Below are 17,999 nucleotides of genomic sequence, written 5' to 3'. Positions count from 1 at the left end.
CCACTCAACTAGAACCCTAGGTAAAGGGGCCCCACTCAACTAGAACCCTATGTAAAGGGGCCCCACTCAACTAGAACCCTAGGTAAAGGGCCCACTCAACTAGAACCCTAGGTAAAGGGGCCCCACTCAACTAGAACCCTAGGTAAAGGGGCCCCACTCAACTAGAACCCTAGGTAAAGGGGCCCCACTCAACTAGAACCCTAGGTAAAGGGGCCCCACTCAACTAGAACCCTAGGTAAAGGGGCCCCACTCAACTAGAACCCTAGGTAAAGGGGCCCCACTCAACTAGAACCCTAGGTAAAGGGGCCCCACTCAACTAGAACCCTAGGTAAAGGGGCCCCACTCAACTAGAACCCTAGGTAAAGGGGCCCCACTCAACTAGAACCCTAGGTAAAGGGGCCCCACTCAACTAGAACCCTAGGTAAAGGGGCCCCACTCAACTAGAACCCTAGGTAAAGGGGCCCCACTCAACTAGAACCCTAGGTAAAGGGGCCCCACTCAACTAGAACCCTAGGTAAAGGGGCCCCACTCAACTAGAACCCTAGGTAAAGGGGCCCCACTCAACTAGAACCCTAGGTAAAGGGGCCCCACTCAACTAGAACCCTAGGTAAAGGGGCCCCACTCAACTAGAACCCTAGGTAAAGGGGCCCACTCAACTAGAACCCTAGGTAAAGGGGCCCCACTCAACTAGAACCCTAGGTAAAGGGGCCCCACTCAACTAGAACCCTAGGTAAAGGGGCCCCACTCAACTAGAACCCTAGGTAAAGGGGCCCCACTCAACTAGAACCCTAGGTAAAGGGGCCCCACTCAACTAGAACCCTAGGTAAAGGGGCCCCACTCAACTAGAACCCTAGGTTAAGGGGCCCCACTCAACTAGAACCCTAGGTAAAGGGGCCCCACTCAACTAGAACCCTAGTTAAAGGGGCCCCACTCAACTAGAACCCTAGGTAAAGGGGCCCCACTCAACTAGAACCCTAGGTAAAGGGGCCCCACTCAACTAGAACCCTAGGTAAAGGGGCCCCACTCAACTAGAACCCTAGGTAAAGGGGCCCCACTCAACTAGAACCCTAGGTAAAGGGGCCCCACTCAACTAGAACCCTAGGTAAAGGGGCCCCACTCAACTAGAACCCTAGGTAAAGGGGCCCCACTCAACTAGAACCCTAGGTAAAGGGGCCCCACTCAACTAGAACCCTAGGTAAAGGGGCCCCACTCAACTAGAACCCTAGGTAAAGGGGCCCCACTCAACTAGAACCCTAGGTAAAGGGGCCCCACTCAACTAGAACCCTAGGTAAAGGGGCACCACTCAACTAGAACCCTAGGTAAAGGGCCCCACTCAACTAGAACCCTAGGTAAAGGGGCACCACTCAACTAGAACCCTAGGTAAAGGGGTCCCACTCAACTAGAACCCTAGGTAAAGGGGCCCCACTCAACTAGAACCCTAGGTAAAGGGGCCCCACTCAACTAGAACCCTAGGTAAAGGGGCCCCACTCAACTAGAACCCTAGGTAAAGGGCCCACTCAACTAGAACCCTAGGTAAAGGGGCCCCACTCAACTAGAACCCTAGGTAGAGGGGCCCCACTCAACTAGAACCCTAGTTAAAGGGGCCCCACTCAACTAGAACCCTAGGTAAAGGGGCCCCACTCAACTAGAACCCTAGGTAGAGGGGCCCCACTCAACTAGAACCCTAGTTAAAGGGGCCCCACTCAACTAGAACCCTAGGTAGAGGGGCCCCACTCAACTAGAACCCTAGGTAAAGGGCCCCACTCAACTAGAACCCTAGGTAAAGGGGCCCCACTCAACTAGAACCCTAGGTAAAGGGGCCCCACTCAACTAGAACCCTAGGTAAAGGGGCCCCACTCAACTAGAACCCTAGGTAAAGGGGCCCCACTCAACTAGAACCCTAGGTAAAGGGGCCCCACTCAACTAGAACCCTAGGTAAAGGGGCCCCACTCAACTAGAACCCTAGGTAAAGGGGCCCCACTCAACTAGAACCCTAGGTAAAGGGGCCCCACTCAACTAGAACCCTAGGTAAAGGGGCCCCACTCAACTAGAACCCTAGGTAAAGGGGCCCACTCAACTAGAACCCTAGGTAAAGGGGCACCACTCAACTAGAACCCTAGGTAAAGGGGTCCCACTCAACTAGAACCCTAGGTAAAGGGGCCCCACTCAACTAGAACCCTAGGTAAAGGGGCCCCACTCAACTAGAACCCTAGGTAAAGGGCCCACTCAACTAGAACCCTAGGTAAAGGGGCCCCACTCAACTAGAACCCTAGGTAGAGGGGCCCCACTCAACTAGAACCCTAGTTAAAGGGGCCCCACTCAACTAGAACCCTAGGTAAAGGGGCCCCACTCAACTAGAACCCTAGGTAGAGGGGCCCCACTCAACTAGAACCCTAGTTAAAGGGGCCCCACTCAACTAGAACCCTAGGTAGAGGGGCCCCACTCAACTAGAACCCTAGGTAAAGGGCCCCACTCAACTAGAACCCTAGGTAAAGGGGCCCCACTCAACTAGAACCCTAGGTAAAGGGGCCCCACTCAACTAGAACCCTAGGTAAAGGGGCCCCACTCAACTAGAACCCTAGGTAAAGGGGCCCCACTCAACTAGAACCCTAGGTAAAGGGGCCCCACTCAACTAGAACCCTAGGTAAAGGGGCCCCACTCAACTAGAACCCTAGGTAAAGGGCCCCACTCAACTAGAACCCTAGGCAAATTGCATCTAATCAAATTCCACTCTTTATTCTACATTTGTCAGAAACTAGAATTGCCTGTTCTCCTAGTATCTGGTGCACCATCAGTCATTTACCCTACTTAACAATTATCTTGTTGTGGCAAATTGATGTCCTTGGTTTGTGGGAGGCGGCTTTAGATGGCTTCATCGGATTTCTCCCACACCTGTTGTTTGTTTTCACGCTCAGTGCTCATTTGAGATTGGTTTCTCATCAAGCCTTTAATCATCATTACTGTGGCATAATTGCTTTATTTTTTTTTTGTTGCATAAAATCTTTGTGCCCGTGTGAAAGTACTGTCCTTGTATCACCTCATTTCAACTTCTCTCTTCAGTCTCCTGAAGACTTGGGGATGAGAAAACACATTGTGTAGATTTAAATCATCAACGACATGAGTGACGGGCTGCTCTGACGTGTGTAAACGGACCCGTTAATTGTTTCTCATCGTGTCCACAGCAAAAGAAGCTGCCAAGATGGAGCAGAAAAAGCGACAGGTAACATCGCATCGCTCACTTTAATCACCAACCTTCATACTGATTTCTGTGCACGGAGATTTAACTCTCAGATTTAAAACTACACACATCTCCACAGACAATATCTCCTAGATCCTAAGGCAATGCCTCTCCTGCTGTGCTGCCCTTTGAGCGGTTGATTAGACTGTAGTTGTTATTGTTGAGCTGTATAGTAATCACTTGACATTTCTACTGTTATTTCCTCTGGGTGAATCCATTGTTGAAAAGGTGAGCCGGCTCATAGGCTTACCAAAAGTTTGACGTGAGCCCCATCAAGCAAATAGGATGGGTTTTTATTATTGATTCTGTTAACGCTTCCTCGTCAAGGCACTTCCTGGGTCATGTGTTCTGTATACATACATGGAGCGATAGACGGTATCTGTGAGTTCTGAACAAGCCGATCCCAACAATACCACTTAAGTTCAGTTTCTGCTCTATTGAAGTTCAGTTTCTGCTCTATTGACCACATTCACCACTCATTGATTTAATATGGAATCTGACCACATTCACCACTCATTGATTTAATATTGAATCTGACCACATTCACCACTCATTGATTTAATATTGAATCTGACCACATTCACCACTCATTGATTTAATATTGAATCTGACCACATTCACCACTCATTGATTTAATATGGAATCTGACCACATTCACCACTCATTGATTTAATATTGAATCTGACCACATTCACCACTCATTGATTTAATATGGAATCTGACCACATTCACCACTCATTGATTTAATATTGAATCTGACCACATTCACCACTCATTGATTTAATTTTGAATAGAGACGGTCACAAGTGTTTTTACAAAATCACTGTTGTGTTGAAGCTGTTTGCTTAATGGTGTATTACCATGCGGTAAACAGTGAGTTGTCATGTTTTACACTGTTTCCTGTGGAGGCCAAGTGACTCTCACTCCGACATTCAGTTGGACATTACTGCCACCTAGTGACGAGATGGATAATCGCAGTTCATTCCCTAATGTCACTACCACCAGAGAAACTGTATATAAGGAAATCTCTTACCCTGCTACCACTAGCCATCAGCCCCCCCTCCCGGTCCATCATGGCTAAATGATAACCTGTGTGTCCACAGCACTCAGTGGAGATGACTGAACAGGCCGAAGCCAACGTGAGGGTGAGTACAATTGTTTTTCTCTGCATACGTTCAATATTGAATTTGATAGGCCAGCTACATTGAGTTTGACCTCGCAGTCCTTTGTGATGGACAGGGATGTAATTACCCGGTCTGAATGTATGAGGACATTAAGCAAGATGTACCCAGCAGTATATCGGGGAATATATAGGCTGGCCTGAGCGTCAGCGTGACATGATTCTACAATGTCCAGGATAATTGAAGGTACTAGTGAATTTATATTTACTGTTGGATCTAATTAAACAGATCTATAGATGTTTTCAACTCAGCGGTTACTGTCCGCCCTGAGATTGGAATGTTGGGGGTTTGATCCCAGGTCAAGTCATACCAAAGACTCTAAAAAGGGACCTGATGCCGCTGTGCTTGGCACTCAGCATTAAGAAGATGGATTGTGGGTAAAGGCGTCCGTATGCTTCCCAACTGAAACAATTTGGGAAGAATTTGTGCATATGTAATATTTTGTGCCATTTTTGTTAGTTTTGGACTTCGGTGAAGGTTTTTTCGGGCTGTTCGGGCACACAATGTTTTCTAGAGGCAAGCCAAGTTCGGAGCCAAGGTCTACCTACGCCCCTTCGTCGGTGATTGGTCAACAGTAGGGGTTCTTCAATGAGAGACGATTCGTTTTCATGCCCAATTTTTCATTGAGAAATATTGCACCAAACATCTTAGTTAGATGTTACATTTCCACGACTATGATTTTTTTCGGCAAAAACGTCAGAATTAATTTCTTCAGGTATCTTCAGTAAGTGTATACTGGCTACGGCATCTCAAAATGAACAAACAGTACCATTGCTGCGTTTTTCTCATTTTTAAAGCGAATGTCTTTTAAGGGAATATGCAAGCAACTCTCGTTTGGTTCGGGTTGCCGAGTTCAGCTAGGAGCCAGCCGAACAGAGGGATGCTGACGCGTTAAGGCCCTGTGACAGACTAGCATCCTGCCCAGGGGATGTACATGTGCTTCAAGCTGACTCATGCTACAGAAACATTTGATAGGATCCTGCCCTATGGGCTGTTCTGGCTTGGACAAGGGTTACTTAAGAGATGTGTGTGATTTGACTTGTAAATGGATTGTGACTTCTAATGTTTGTCAGGACCTGGAGAGACAGAACGAGAGCCAGCAGGAGACTCTGAGGAAGTTTCACCTGGAGCAGAGGACTCTGATGGACAAGGTCAAACTACTGCAGCAGCAGCTCAGCCAGGTACACACACACACACACACACACACAAAGTAGTGTAGACAACTTCTTGACTAACACGGAAAGTCACTGAGAGGGGAATCAAACACAGTTTGTGCTTCAAGAGAAACATAAGAACTTGGACGGTGACAGGCACTATATATGGTAATGAGTTGTTTGTCAAACCCTCTGATACTTAACTTGTAATCCTCTATATCCTGTGCAGGAAAAACATACAGTGGAATGCATCCATAAAGAGGTGAGGACAGCCACACAACTCAATTGTTTGGGGTGGGAAGAAAAAATGGAACATTTTAGCTATAGATTAGAGAGTTGAATTAGCATGCCTGTTTGTTTGTGGGTGTTTGTGAGAATGTGGAAAGATTTGATTGGATACCAGGCCATAGCTGTATTCATCTGAAAGTTATCGTCCTCAAATGCAACTAAAGTTGCTAGGCTGTTGATCTGTTCTAAAGCTCCATGTTGTGTTTGTGCTGAATTAGAGGGAACAGCTGAAGCTCTTACTGAGTGCCAAAGACAGGGAGGAGGGGGCTCGGGCCCCAGAGACTGTCAAGGTTCAGCTCAGGAGCCACATGGTGAGGGACCACAGCCAAATGCCAAACCTGCTACAGCATCTGAAATCATCATGGGGTTTTACATAATAATAATACTGCTAAGAGCTCTTGCTCAGGTTGTCTAAGGTTGTGCGTGAATGTGAACATACTGTATGTTCTATGTGTTTTCAGGGGGACTACTCTGGCCAGTCTGTTATCAAAGGTGAGGGAGCTCTCTTTAAATGTGAGATATCAGAGAATAAGAGATCCAATCAGAGGATCTGAATTTGAAAAAAGACCTCTTCTGAATCATCTCCGTATTTGTTCTGGCAGGAAAAGACAATGTCCTCGTCAAACAATCTCACAGCCTGGATTCAGCGCAGGTAAACCTGACTTCTTCGTTTTTCTAGAGCATTATGGACCGCAATGACAAGGAAACTCATGAAGTATGAAAAACACGCAGACCACATCTGCTGTGTATTCTAGTCCAGTCAGCAACCATGAGCTTATCAGCTCTCTGACAGCCAAATAAACGGCTGAATTCTCATTTCGTCCTATCAGCTGTTTGCCCCCCAGCAAATGAGAGATTTATTCTCTTAAACCACTGCAGGTATATTTTAGATTTTGGGCTCAACTTTTAAATTGATATTTTTTTATCCTATTGTAGCCTTCACATCTTCTCAGTATTCTTGTGTCGCTATAGTGGAACTGACTAAGTCAGCTCTCATTGCAAAACCAATATTGGACTGACACTGCTGTGAGTGAGAAATAGGTGTGCGAAGTGTATGTAAATTGCACAATCATTCCACACACATGAAACTTTTGTTCCTGCTGTAGGTGCTGCAGTCGTCCGGTCTTTCACACTCACTGTCCCGTCCCCTGGAGCTTGCGGGACGTCCTGGCGTGGGCTGGGACCCAGTCGAGGAGGTGGAGGCCCTGCGGCGCGAGCTGGAGACGGTGAGGAGGCGGCAGCAGACTGCCGAGGAAGAGGCTCTTCGCCTGCAGGCGGCACTGGCCCGCAAAAGCCAGGAGTGCCAAGAGCTGGTCCAGAGCCGGGAAACCATCCAACGGCAGGCAGACCGGCAGGTTCAGGAGCTGGAGGAGGCACTGGGGGATGTCCAGAAGAGGATGTTGGATTCTGAAGCCAAGGTCAAGCAGCTCCAGGCCCACGTGGTGGCGGTCAAGGAGCACCTAGGAGGCCAGGCGGCCGACGAGCTCCGTGCCCAGCTCCACGATGTCAAGGCCAAGTACGAGGGCGCCTCGGCCGAGGTGGGGCGCGTGCGTAACCACCTGAAGCAGAGTGAGAAGGCCCTGGAAGAGTACAAGAGCAGCGAGGGCCAGCTGGCGGTCGAGGCAGAGCGGCTGGGCCTGGAGCTGACCGCCTTGCGGGAGGAGCGGGATGAGCTGGCAGAGGCTGTGCTGGACATGGAGGCCCTCATTAAGGAGACCCGGGCACGGCAGGGAGAGAAGGTTGTGCCGGCAGAGAAGTTCGACAACATGAAGAACCTGCTGAGCAATGCGGTGGATGAGAAGGAGCGTCAGCTGGCAGAGCTGCGGGAGGACTATGACCGTGTGCTGGAGGAGGTGGCTGAGCTACACAGGGAAATGGACAGCCAGCAAACCCAGGCCGGGACAGGGGCGGTCCCCCTGCAGGAGCATGAGAGGATGAGGACGACCCTGGAGGAACAGAGTTCCTCCATGAAGAGGAGGCTGGCGGACATAACTGCCAAGAGCCAGGCACTGATCCGCCAGGTAGAGGAGAGCGAGGAGGAGCGGGAGATGCTCCAGGAGCAGCTGGAGGAGCTCAACAGCAGGGTGGAGGCCAACTTCATCCCCCTCAAGGCCCATGAAGAGGCCAAGAGCGCCCTGGAGAGAGCTGTGGAGGAGCTGGAAGAGAGGCTGGTGGAGGCCGCAGAAAGGAACGGCCAGGCCGAGGTGCAGATCCAGAGGCTACAAACGGAGAGGGTCACCCTGTGTGAGAGCGTCACCAGCCTACAGAGCGCTACCGTGCCCTCTGGGAAGTTCCGGAGCGAAGTGGGTGCCTTGAATGCTCGCAACGCTGAACTGGTGAAGGAACTGGAAGTGCTCCAGAAGAGGTTAGAAGAGAGAGAGAAGGAGCTGGCCCAGGTCACTGCCAAGAACCAGTCTCTGAAACAGAGCCTAAATGGAGAGTACGTGTCCAGAGAGAAACATGAGCAAGTGAATTCGGAGCTGAGTGCTGCTTTGGAGAAGGCCAAGGCTGAGCTCTCCAAAGTGAAGAAGGAGAGCAAAGAAAGTGAGGAAGAGTTGCAGAAGGTGAAAGAGGGTAGTGCAGAGTTGAAAGAGAAGCTGGAGAATGTTCAGGTGATGATAGAAAATGACTATGTGTGCCTTATAGACCATGAAGCTGTAAGGGTTAAGTTGAGCAATGCTGTTGTTGAGGCGGAGCATCGTGCCAAAGAGGCGTTGGCAAGCTACCAGTCTGCCCAAGATGGGACAGTAAAGCTTCACCAAGAAATGGAGGCGCAGAAGAAAGAACTAGACACCATCCAGGAAGCTATCCAGGCCAAGTTTGTTCCGTTGACTGCCATAGAGGAAAGGGAGAACTCCTACAACACCAAGCTGAAAGACTTGACAGGAAAGCTCTCGGAGATGCAAGAGAAGTACAACCAGGAGAAGTTGGAGGGGGAACGTCACAAGCACGAGAAAGAGAAACTGAAAGTGCAGATGGAGTCTGTGCAGCAGAGAATGGAGACAGGCTTTGTCGCCAGTGAAAAGCACAAGGAGGTGGAAGATGAGTACAGGGGTAAAATGGAGGAGCTGACGCTGAGGTTGGTAGACCTGGAGCAGCAGTACAAAGACGTGACTGTGCAGAGGGCCGAGCTGGAGGAGCAGAACGCCCTGTGTAACACTGACATCCAGAGCCTGCAGCAGCGCCTGGAATCCGAGTCAACCCGGCTGGAACACTATGAGGCCGAGCACCAGGCCCTGAGGGACACCATCCACCAAGCCCAGGACGAGTGCCAGAAAGCCAGGGAGGCTCAGCGTGGGGAGGCCCAGAGAGCCTGCGCCTTGGAGAAGGAGCTCCAGCGATGCTCCGGGGACCAGGCCGTCCTCCTGCAGCAGCATGCTCAGGCCAAGGAGGCCCTGGAGGGGCAGGTGGCCCAGCTACTTGCTTCCCTTCGCCAGGAGCAGGAGACCAGCGACCAGAGGGCCCAGAACGTGGCAGCCCTGCAGTCAGAGCTGCTCCGGGCCACCCAGGCCCTGGACGAACTTGGAGGAAGAGAGGACCAGTTAAGCCAGCTGAAGGCCGAGAAGCAGCGTCTGCAGGAAGAGGCAGCGGCGTTGGGGGAGAGGCTATCTGGGCTGGCGGAGCAGTGCGAGGTGCTCCACCATGAGGTGGCCCAGGCCAGGGAGGAGGAGGGCAGGGCCAGGGAGGACGAGGGCAGGGCCAGAGAGGACAAGTCCAGGGCCAGGGTGGAAACTGAGGCCTTGCAGGAGAAGAGCAACACCATGGATAAGGAGATCCGGGAGCTGAAGGAGAGGTACGAGGAGTCGCTCAGCACCATCGGGGAGTTTCAGAGGAGGATCCAGATGTCGGCGGAGCAGACAGAGGTCAAAGACAAAAAGGTAGGAGAAACATTCTGCATTGAATTGTCGGCCATTTTTAATATGAATAAAATCAACATAAATGTGCAGTTCCAGCCAAAAGTTGACACACCTACTCATTCAAGGGTTTTTCTTTATTTGTACAATTTTCTACATTGAAAAAAAGCGGTCATCAAGGTAAAGGGTGGCTACTTCGAAGAATCTCAAATACATTTTGATTTGTTTAACAATTTTTTGGTTACTACATGATTCCATATGTGATATTTCATAGTTTTGATGTCTTCACTATTATTCTACAATGTAGAAAATAGTAAAAAATAATAACTCTGGAATGAGTTGGTGTCTCAACTTTTGACTGGTACTATATATGGTAAAAGTACGGTAGTATTTACATTTGGTAAGATCTCAAATTCTCCGTTTTTAGTTCTGTTAAGAAGTTTGGCAGGCAATACTTTGGTCCGTTGATATGAGGTTTTCTAAATATGTAGATGGTTATGTGTGTTCTGGTGCTAACAGCTTTGTGTGTTTCAGATCAGCGAGCTGCTGACGGACGTGGAGAGACTGAAGCAGGCCCTCAATGGTCTGTCCCAGCTGGCGTACGCTGGCAACGCTGCACCCAATAAGAGACAGATGCAGCACATAGACACACTCCAGGCCCAGATCAAGAGCCTGCAGCAGCAGCTGGCTGTGAGTGTGTATATATATATATACATACACACAGAATATACCTGTAGATTTTAAAACTTGTCAGGGATGACACAAAGTAAATGACTTATTTCTGTTGTGGTCCCTTATGTTGTGTGAAGCTGTAACAATTGACTTGCCTACATAGTGTACATGATTGTATTGACATTTTATACTCATGACAGACGATGACCTATAACATGGTGTCATGTCAATACGCTGCACTAACACCATAATCAGTCACTCGGTACTCTCTGGCTCCCAAACATAATGTGCCTCGTTAGTAGGGACGAAAGCATTTTTTCAGTCCAGCGTTAGTTACCGATAATGGGATGTTATTATCTTCGTTAATTACCTTGATGACATGGAGGTTTGGTCCAGACATGATTGATCCTCCTCCCACAGTGAGTTAGTGGAAATGAACCGTTTCCCTGTGGATATATCAGTACATCAGAAAGAACATCTGTGTCAGTGCTCTTACAGTGCAAACCAAAGACTATTTGTCTGTCGTATAATTACAGTAACACTCTCGCTGTGTGGCTATTACCGCCGATTTACCGCTGAGCTGGAAACGATGCGAGACTCAACAAAACATTTGTCTGTGCACCTGATTTTCAAGGACGACCTCTGCCTTCCTCTCTGTCAGCTCGCTCTGAGCCTTTGAAATGATGGAGGCAGAGAATGAACTGGTGTACTTTTTTTTGAAGTCGTGTCTAGCGGCTAGCCAGAACCCAGATGAAAAGAAAATGAGGTCCATATTAGAATCCTGAGAACGTCATTACTCATGCTCTGATGTGAACCCACGGTCGGGGCCACGTTTTCATTTGGAGTTCGCTCTCTTGGCTCTTTCGTTCGATGTTGGCAGTCTTCAGGAAAATATGGATGCCATCTATTTTGCTGTGAAAGACGGGCGTATTTCAGAGGTGCATGGTAAGGTGGAGCCAGGCAGGCGGAGTCCCTTTGTGTAATGTCTGCCAGGTCAGCCCATAGTGGGCCTGTACTCATCACATCACATCTCTCTCTCCCTCTCTCACTCTCACTCTTACTCTCTCTCTTCTCTCTCTCTCTCTCTTCCCCTCTCCCTCCTCTCTCTCCCCCTCTCTCTTCACAGGATGCTGAGAGTCAACACAGAGAGGTGGTTTCAATTTATAGAACTCATCTCCTCAGTGCAGCACAGGTCAGTGTGTGTTTCTTTTAGTGATTTTTTTCTAGTTAAAGTAAAATATAACATTCCAGTCTCCCTGGCATCTCTTGCATTTTTGTTGCCCAGCAAATTCCTGAAGACAAATAATATATCTGAAAATATGTGATTGTTGATACGATAGTGTCCTAAATGTCAGAGGCTGACGACACCAGTAGACTGGCCCATAGCCCACACTGCTGACGACACCAGTAAGACTCTCCCGTAGCCCACACAGCTGACGACCCCAGTAAGACTGGTCCATAGCCCACACTGCTGACGACCCCAGTAAGACTGGTCCATAGCCCACACTGCTGACGACCCCAGTAAGACTGGCCCATAGCCCACACTGCTGACGACCCCAGTAAGACTGGCCCATAGCCCACACTGCTGACGACCCCAGTAAGACTGGCCCATAGCCCACACTGCTGACGACCCCAGTAAGACTGGCCCATAGCCCACACTGCTGACGACCCCAGTAAGACTGGCCCATAGCCCACACTGCTGACGACCCCAGTAAGACTGGCCCATAGCCCACACTGCTGACGACCCCAGTAAGACTGGCTCATAGCCCACACAGTTGACGACCCCAGTAAGACTCTCACGTAGCCCACACGGCTGACGACACCAGTAAGACTGGCCCGTAGCCCACACTGCTGACGACACCAGCAAGACTGGCCCGTAGCCCACACTGCTGACGACCCCAGTAAGACTGGCCTATAGCCCACACTGCTGACGACCCCAGTAAGACTGGCCCATAGCCCACACAGCTGACGACACCAGTAAGACTGGCCCATAGCCCACACTGCTGACGACACCAGTAAGACTCTCCCGTAGCCCACACAGCTGACGACACCAGTAAGACTCTCCCGTAGCCCACACAGCTGACGACCCCAGTAAGACTGGTCCATAGCCCACACTGCTGACAACCCCAGTAAGACTGGCCCATAGCCCACACTGCTGACGACCCCAGTAAGACTGGCCCATATCCCACACTGCTGACGACCCCAGTAAGACTGGCCCATAGCCCACACTGCTGACGACCCCAGTAAGACTGGCCCATAGCCCACACTGCTGACGACCCCAGTAAGACTGGCCCATAGCCCACACTGCTGACGACCCCAGTAAGACTGGCCCATATCCCACACTGCTGACGACCCCAGTAAGACTGGCCCATAGCCCACACTGCTGACGACCCCAGTAAGACTGGCCCATAGCCCACACTGCTGACGACACCAGCAAGACTGGCCCATAGCCCACACTGCTGACGACACCAGCAAGACTGGCCCATAGCCCACACTGCTGACGACACCAGTAAGACTGGCCCATAGCCCACACTGCTGACGACACCAGTAAGACTGGCCCATAGCCCACACTGCTGACGACACCAGTAAGACTCTCCCGTAGCCCACACAGCTGACGACCCCAGTAAGACTGGTCCGTAGCTCACACTGCTGACGACCCCAGTAAGACTGGCCCATAGCCCACACTGCTGACGACCCCAGTAAGACTGGCCCATAGCCCACACTTCTGAAGACCACAGTAAGACTGGCCCATAGCCCACACTGCTGACGACCCCAGTAAGACTGGCCCATAGCCCACACTGCTGATGACCCCAGTAAGACTGGCCCATAGCCCACACTGCTGACGACCCCAGTAAGACTGGCCCATAGCCCACACTGCTGACGACCCCAGTAAGACTGGCCCATAGCCCACACTGCTGACGACCCCAGTAAGACTGGCCCATAGCCCACACTGCTGACGACACCAGTAAGACTGGCCCATAGCCCACACTGCTGACGACACCAGTAAGACTGGCTCATAGCCCACACAGTTGACAACCCCAGTAAGACTCTCACGTAGCCCACACGGCTGACGACACCAGTTAGACTGGCCCGTAGCCAACACTGCTGACGACACCAGTAAGACTGGCCCGTAGCCCACACTGCTGACAACACCAGTAAGACTGGCCCATAGCCAACACTGCTGACGACACCAGTAAGACTGGCCCGTAGCCAACACTGCTGACGACACCAGTAAGACTGGCCCGTAGCCCACACGGCTGATGACACCAGTAAGACTGGCCCATAGCCAACACTGCTGACGACACCAGTAAGACTGGCCCATAGCAAACACTGCTGACGACACCAGTAAGACTGGCCCATAGCCAACACTGCTGACATAACTGTGAAATAGGGGACCATTGGATGATCTCAAACCGTTGTTGTTTCTCCCAGGGCCACATGGATGAGGACGTCCAAGCCGCCCTGCTGCAGATCATCCGCATGAGACAGGAGTTTGTCTGCTAAAAGTCCATTCAGCAACAACAAAACACAACCCGCTGACTCAAATCCACCGTTCACACAGCCCCAGCTACAGAGCACCCCCCCGCTGTGGCCCCTGTGGGCGCCTGGCGTGTGAGAGTGTGTGTTGGGATTGTGTGCGTCTGTGTGGGAAGAGATCCATGTTAGTAGTCAAACAAAATCCTCCCTATATGTCTAGATTGGTTTGTGTGTTTCAACAGAACTAAGACCAAGTGTTGTGGATGGACATAGATATACAGTAGATATACAGTAGATAGAGAGGGTAAGGGTAGACGATGGGTTGTACCTTAGCTAGGTGGATAAACCTCAGCATAGGTGATGACTCAGTGGGATACTGTAGCTGCTGACCAATAGAATGTACTAATGTCCTTTGAAAACATGAGCATGATGAACTGCCTATGCAGGCCTTTCTCTTCCTGACTACTCTGTTAAGGCTCCATTGAAACAGGATATGCAATGCCTAGCTGGCAAGTCTCTGAAAGGAAGCTCTTCTTAGATGGAATGTATGTAAATCTCCTCTAGGACTGTATGGGTTTAGCATGATGTTGGGTCTTGTGTGGGAGGTGTGGTGGGGTGATTGGCCTCTGCTTAGATGATCCTCCTGACGTCGCAGCAGGGAAACGGATCTGAAAACGCAAGCAGCAAAGTCCGCTGTTAACTCACATTCCCCCGTGGCGATCGACTCCCGCCCGTCTTTCGTCTTCATCTTTTGAGGTTCTACGGTGAATTCTAGAACCATGCCTTGGTCATTTCAAACAGGAACCCCCTGAAGTTACCTTCTCATTCAGTTTGGGAGCAGGACTCCTCCATTTTGGGGCATTGGCCACAGCGACTGTTTCCCTAAAGGTCCAAACTTTATCTTGATTCTTTTCACTGAATCGTAAACTCCTCAAGCAGTCTCTTTAAGCCATTGACCCCACACAAACAACTTGAATGTGGGGCTCTGCACATTCTGGATTTGACTCGAGGAGTGTTTGCAAACAACACTGTAGCCCAATCTTAAGACGAACCCCTACCATGAACCTTAACCCCTACCATTATGGTGGTCACAGATCTGAAGAAACAGGATAGGTTTAAGACTGTGACTATCAGGGCAGCCTACATGTTGATGACTTGAAGCAATCTGCATATTGCTTACACCTATCCAGTCCCCCTTCAGATCGGCAAAAACACACCAGAGAGTTAGAGGCTGGGAGTTTTGGACAGGGGTTCTAGAAAAGGGCCTTGGCTGTGTCCTAGTGTTTGCGGTGCAGCGTCTCCTGTTGCTGGAGCGAGAGTGCCCTCTAGTGGGGAGACTTGGCAGGCCAAGTTGACTGATGTATTCATTTGACTAGTGTTTATTTGTTGTTGTCTTGTCGTGGTTCATTTTAGTGGTCTCTGAGAGTGGAGCAAGTCTCTTGTGCCTTTAAACTGATATCTTTTTCATGGCTTTGTACTACTTTGATTAATAAACAATGTTGGTGTAACAATGAAATTCAGCAGGTCTGGAGTAGAAAGACACAGGACACCCTTTAGGGGAACAGTTAGGATGTCATTCTGTAGGGATACTACGAATCCCTCTATTTATATGGATTGAGAAGTCTAAGGTTGCGTCTGAAATGGCACGTTATTCACTATATAGTGCACTGCTTTTGACCAGGAGGTCTAAAGTAGTCCACTGTGTAGTAGGGAATAGGGTTCCGTTTGGAACACGCGTGTTGCTAAGCGTAACAATATGAAGAAGCTCAGTGATGCTTTTGTCTTTTGTCTAACATGCTTTGCAAAGCATATAGAAATGTATATTAATCCGTTTCATACTAAATCCTCTATATACTACTGCTGTAACACAATGATCTAAAATGTCATTTTGAAATTAACATAAAACAGATTAATTTAAAATTAGGTTATTTAAAAAAAATGTTAATTCGAGGATCATGAAATAAATCTGTCTCCAATAACAGAATTTACAAGTTGAATACAGTTATTTTAAATCTAGACCAATATGTTGAAATTGGTTGTTTTTCTTTTTTCTTCTTGCAAGGATGTATTTTTGTTTGTGAATTAGTGTTAAAAACATAAATAAAAGTCCCTAACTTAGAGAGATGTCTTGTTGATTTCCTTCCTGCACACAACATGAAGACACAATACGATACTTCAATATACCTGGTGCACAGTACGGTTTGGGTCGGCCCTATAATGGGAATCAGTCAGTACGGTTTGGGTCGGCCCTATAATGGGAATCAGTCAGTACGGTTTGGGTCGGCCCTATAATGGGAATCAGTCAGTACGGTTTGGGTCGGCCCTATAATGGGAATCAGTCAGTACGGTTTGGGTCGGCCCTATAATGGGAATCAGTCAGTACGGTTTGGGTCGGCCCTATAATGGGAATCAGTCAGTACGGTTTGGGTCAGCCCTATAATGGGAATCAGTCAGTACGGTTTGGGTCAGCCCCTTTATGTTGAAGCACCTTTGGCAGCCATTTCAGCCTTGAGTCTTCTTGGGTATGACCCTACAAGCTTGGGACACCTGTATTTGGGGAGTTTCTCCTATTCTTCTCTATAGATCCTCAGGTTGGATGGGGAGCGTCGCTGCACAGCTATTTTCAGGTCTCTCCAGAGATGTTTGATCAGTTTCAAGTCCGGGCTCTGGCTGGGCCACTCAAGGACATTCAGAGACTTGTCCCGAAGCCACTCCTGCGTTGTCTTGGCTGTGTGCTTAGAGTAGTCGTCCTGTTGGAAGCTGAACCTTTGCCCCAGTCTGAGGTCCTGAGAGCTCTGGAGCAGGTTTTCATCAAGGATCTCTGTACTTTTCTCCATGAATCTTTCCCTCATTCCTGACTAGTCTCCCAGTCTCTGCCGCTGAAAAACCTCCCCACAGCATGATGCTGTCACCACCATGCTTCACCGTAGGGATAATGCCAGGTTTCCTCCAGATGTGACACTTGGCATTCAGACCTGAGAATCTTGTTTCTCATGGTCTGAGAGTCCTTTGGCAAACTCCAAGCGGGCTGTTATGTGCCTTTTACTGAGGATTGGCTTCCATCTGGCCACTCTACCATAAAGGCCTGATTGATGAAGTGCTGCAGAGATAGTTGTCCTTCTGGAAGTTTCTCCCATCTCCACAGAGGGTCTCTAGAACTCTGTCAGAGTGACCATCTGATTCTTGGTCACCTCCCTGATCAAGGCCCTTCTCCCCCGATTGCTCAGACACAATCCTGTCTCGGTGCTCTACGGACGATTCCTTCGACCTCATAGCTTGGTTTTTGCTCTGACATGCACTGTAAACCGTGGGAACTTATAATAGACAGGTGTGTGCCTTTCCAAATCATGTCCAATCAATTTTATTTACCACAGGTGTGGACTCGAATCAAGTTGTAGAAACATAAAGGATGATCAATGGAAACAGGATGCACCTGAGCTCAGTTTAATAATAATAAATGAACATACATTTCTATAAATCTGTTTTTGCTTTGTCATTATGGGGTATTGTGTGTAGATTGATGAGGGGAAAATTGATTGAAATCATTTTAGAATAAGGCCTAAACATAACAAAAATGATTTATTGACATGATGTATCAATGTACATATTGCCGAAGCTTACTTTGGATATTTACAATATGAAAATAATAAGAATCCAAATTGTCAACGGGACAACATTAACAACAGTAACCAAGGGTCAAAATAACCATACATTGAACAATTACAATAAGCATACAGTAGAGGACATGTGCAGGTTGATTGGTCTGTCAGACACTGTCCCTCAACTTATGGCAGACATCAATGTAGTGCGCTGCCAACCCACAGCTCTCTGCGTCCTCCCCCTCCCTCTGTGTCCTCCCCCGGGTAGCCTATTCTCATCAGAGAGGTCTTAGAAACCTTCAATAAGGGTTTCAAAATTGGGGAAATGACACTCTCTAATTGTTTTTTACATTTTGTCAGGAAATGCAGCTCCGTCTCAGGTTCTGCTGTGGTGCAGTGGTTGTACAGCCTTTCCTCTACAGGGAGCCAGGTTCTGCTGTGGTGCAGTGGTTTCACAGCCTTTCCTCTACAGGGAGCCAAGTTTTCCTGTGTCTACCCTTCTCAGTGGCAAGGCTGTGCTCACTGAGTCTGTATTT

At 49.1% G+C, this 17,999-nt stretch overlaps 1 protein-coding gene across 2 annotated transcripts in view; it reads left to right on the top strand.

The window, feature by feature from the left end:
- The window catches only part of LOC139403916 (uveal autoantigen with coiled-coil domains and ankyrin repeats protein-like), an 80,936-nt gene extending 64,952 nt beyond the window's left edge, over positions 1-15,984 (top strand). For both annotated transcript variants that reach the window (XM_071147117.1, XM_071147118.1), the window contains exons 9-19: positions 3,183-3,220; positions 4,342-4,383; positions 5,493-5,600; positions 5,803-5,835; positions 6,080-6,172; positions 6,323-6,353; positions 6,464-6,513; positions 6,968-9,739; positions 10,250-10,405; positions 11,514-11,579; positions 13,820-15,984. In XM_071147117.1, coding sequence (XP_071003218.1) covers positions 3,183-3,220; positions 4,342-4,383; positions 5,493-5,600; positions 5,803-5,835; positions 6,080-6,172; positions 6,323-6,353; positions 6,464-6,513; positions 6,968-9,739; positions 10,250-10,405; positions 11,514-11,579; positions 13,820-13,891 — 3,461 coding nt within the window. In that variant the 3' untranslated portion in view covers positions 13,892-15,984. The remainder of the gene's footprint in view (positions 1-3,182; positions 3,221-4,341; positions 4,384-5,492; positions 5,601-5,802; positions 5,836-6,079; positions 6,173-6,322; positions 6,354-6,463; positions 6,514-6,967; positions 9,740-10,249; positions 10,406-11,513; positions 11,580-13,819) is intronic.
- Positions 15,985-17,999: the final 2,015 nt, after the last annotated feature.

Source organism: Oncorhynchus clarkii, unplaced genomic scaffold (assembly GCF_045791955.1).
Source record: "Oncorhynchus clarkii lewisi isolate Uvic-CL-2024 unplaced genomic scaffold, UVic_Ocla_1.0 unplaced_contig_12652_pilon_pilon, whole genome shotgun sequence".
NCBI classification, from domain to species: Eukaryota; Metazoa; Chordata; class Actinopteri; order Salmoniformes; family Salmonidae; genus Oncorhynchus; species Oncorhynchus clarkii.
Note: the sequence above shows the minus strand (reverse complement) of the source record. Positions and strands in the feature narration are given on the sequence as shown.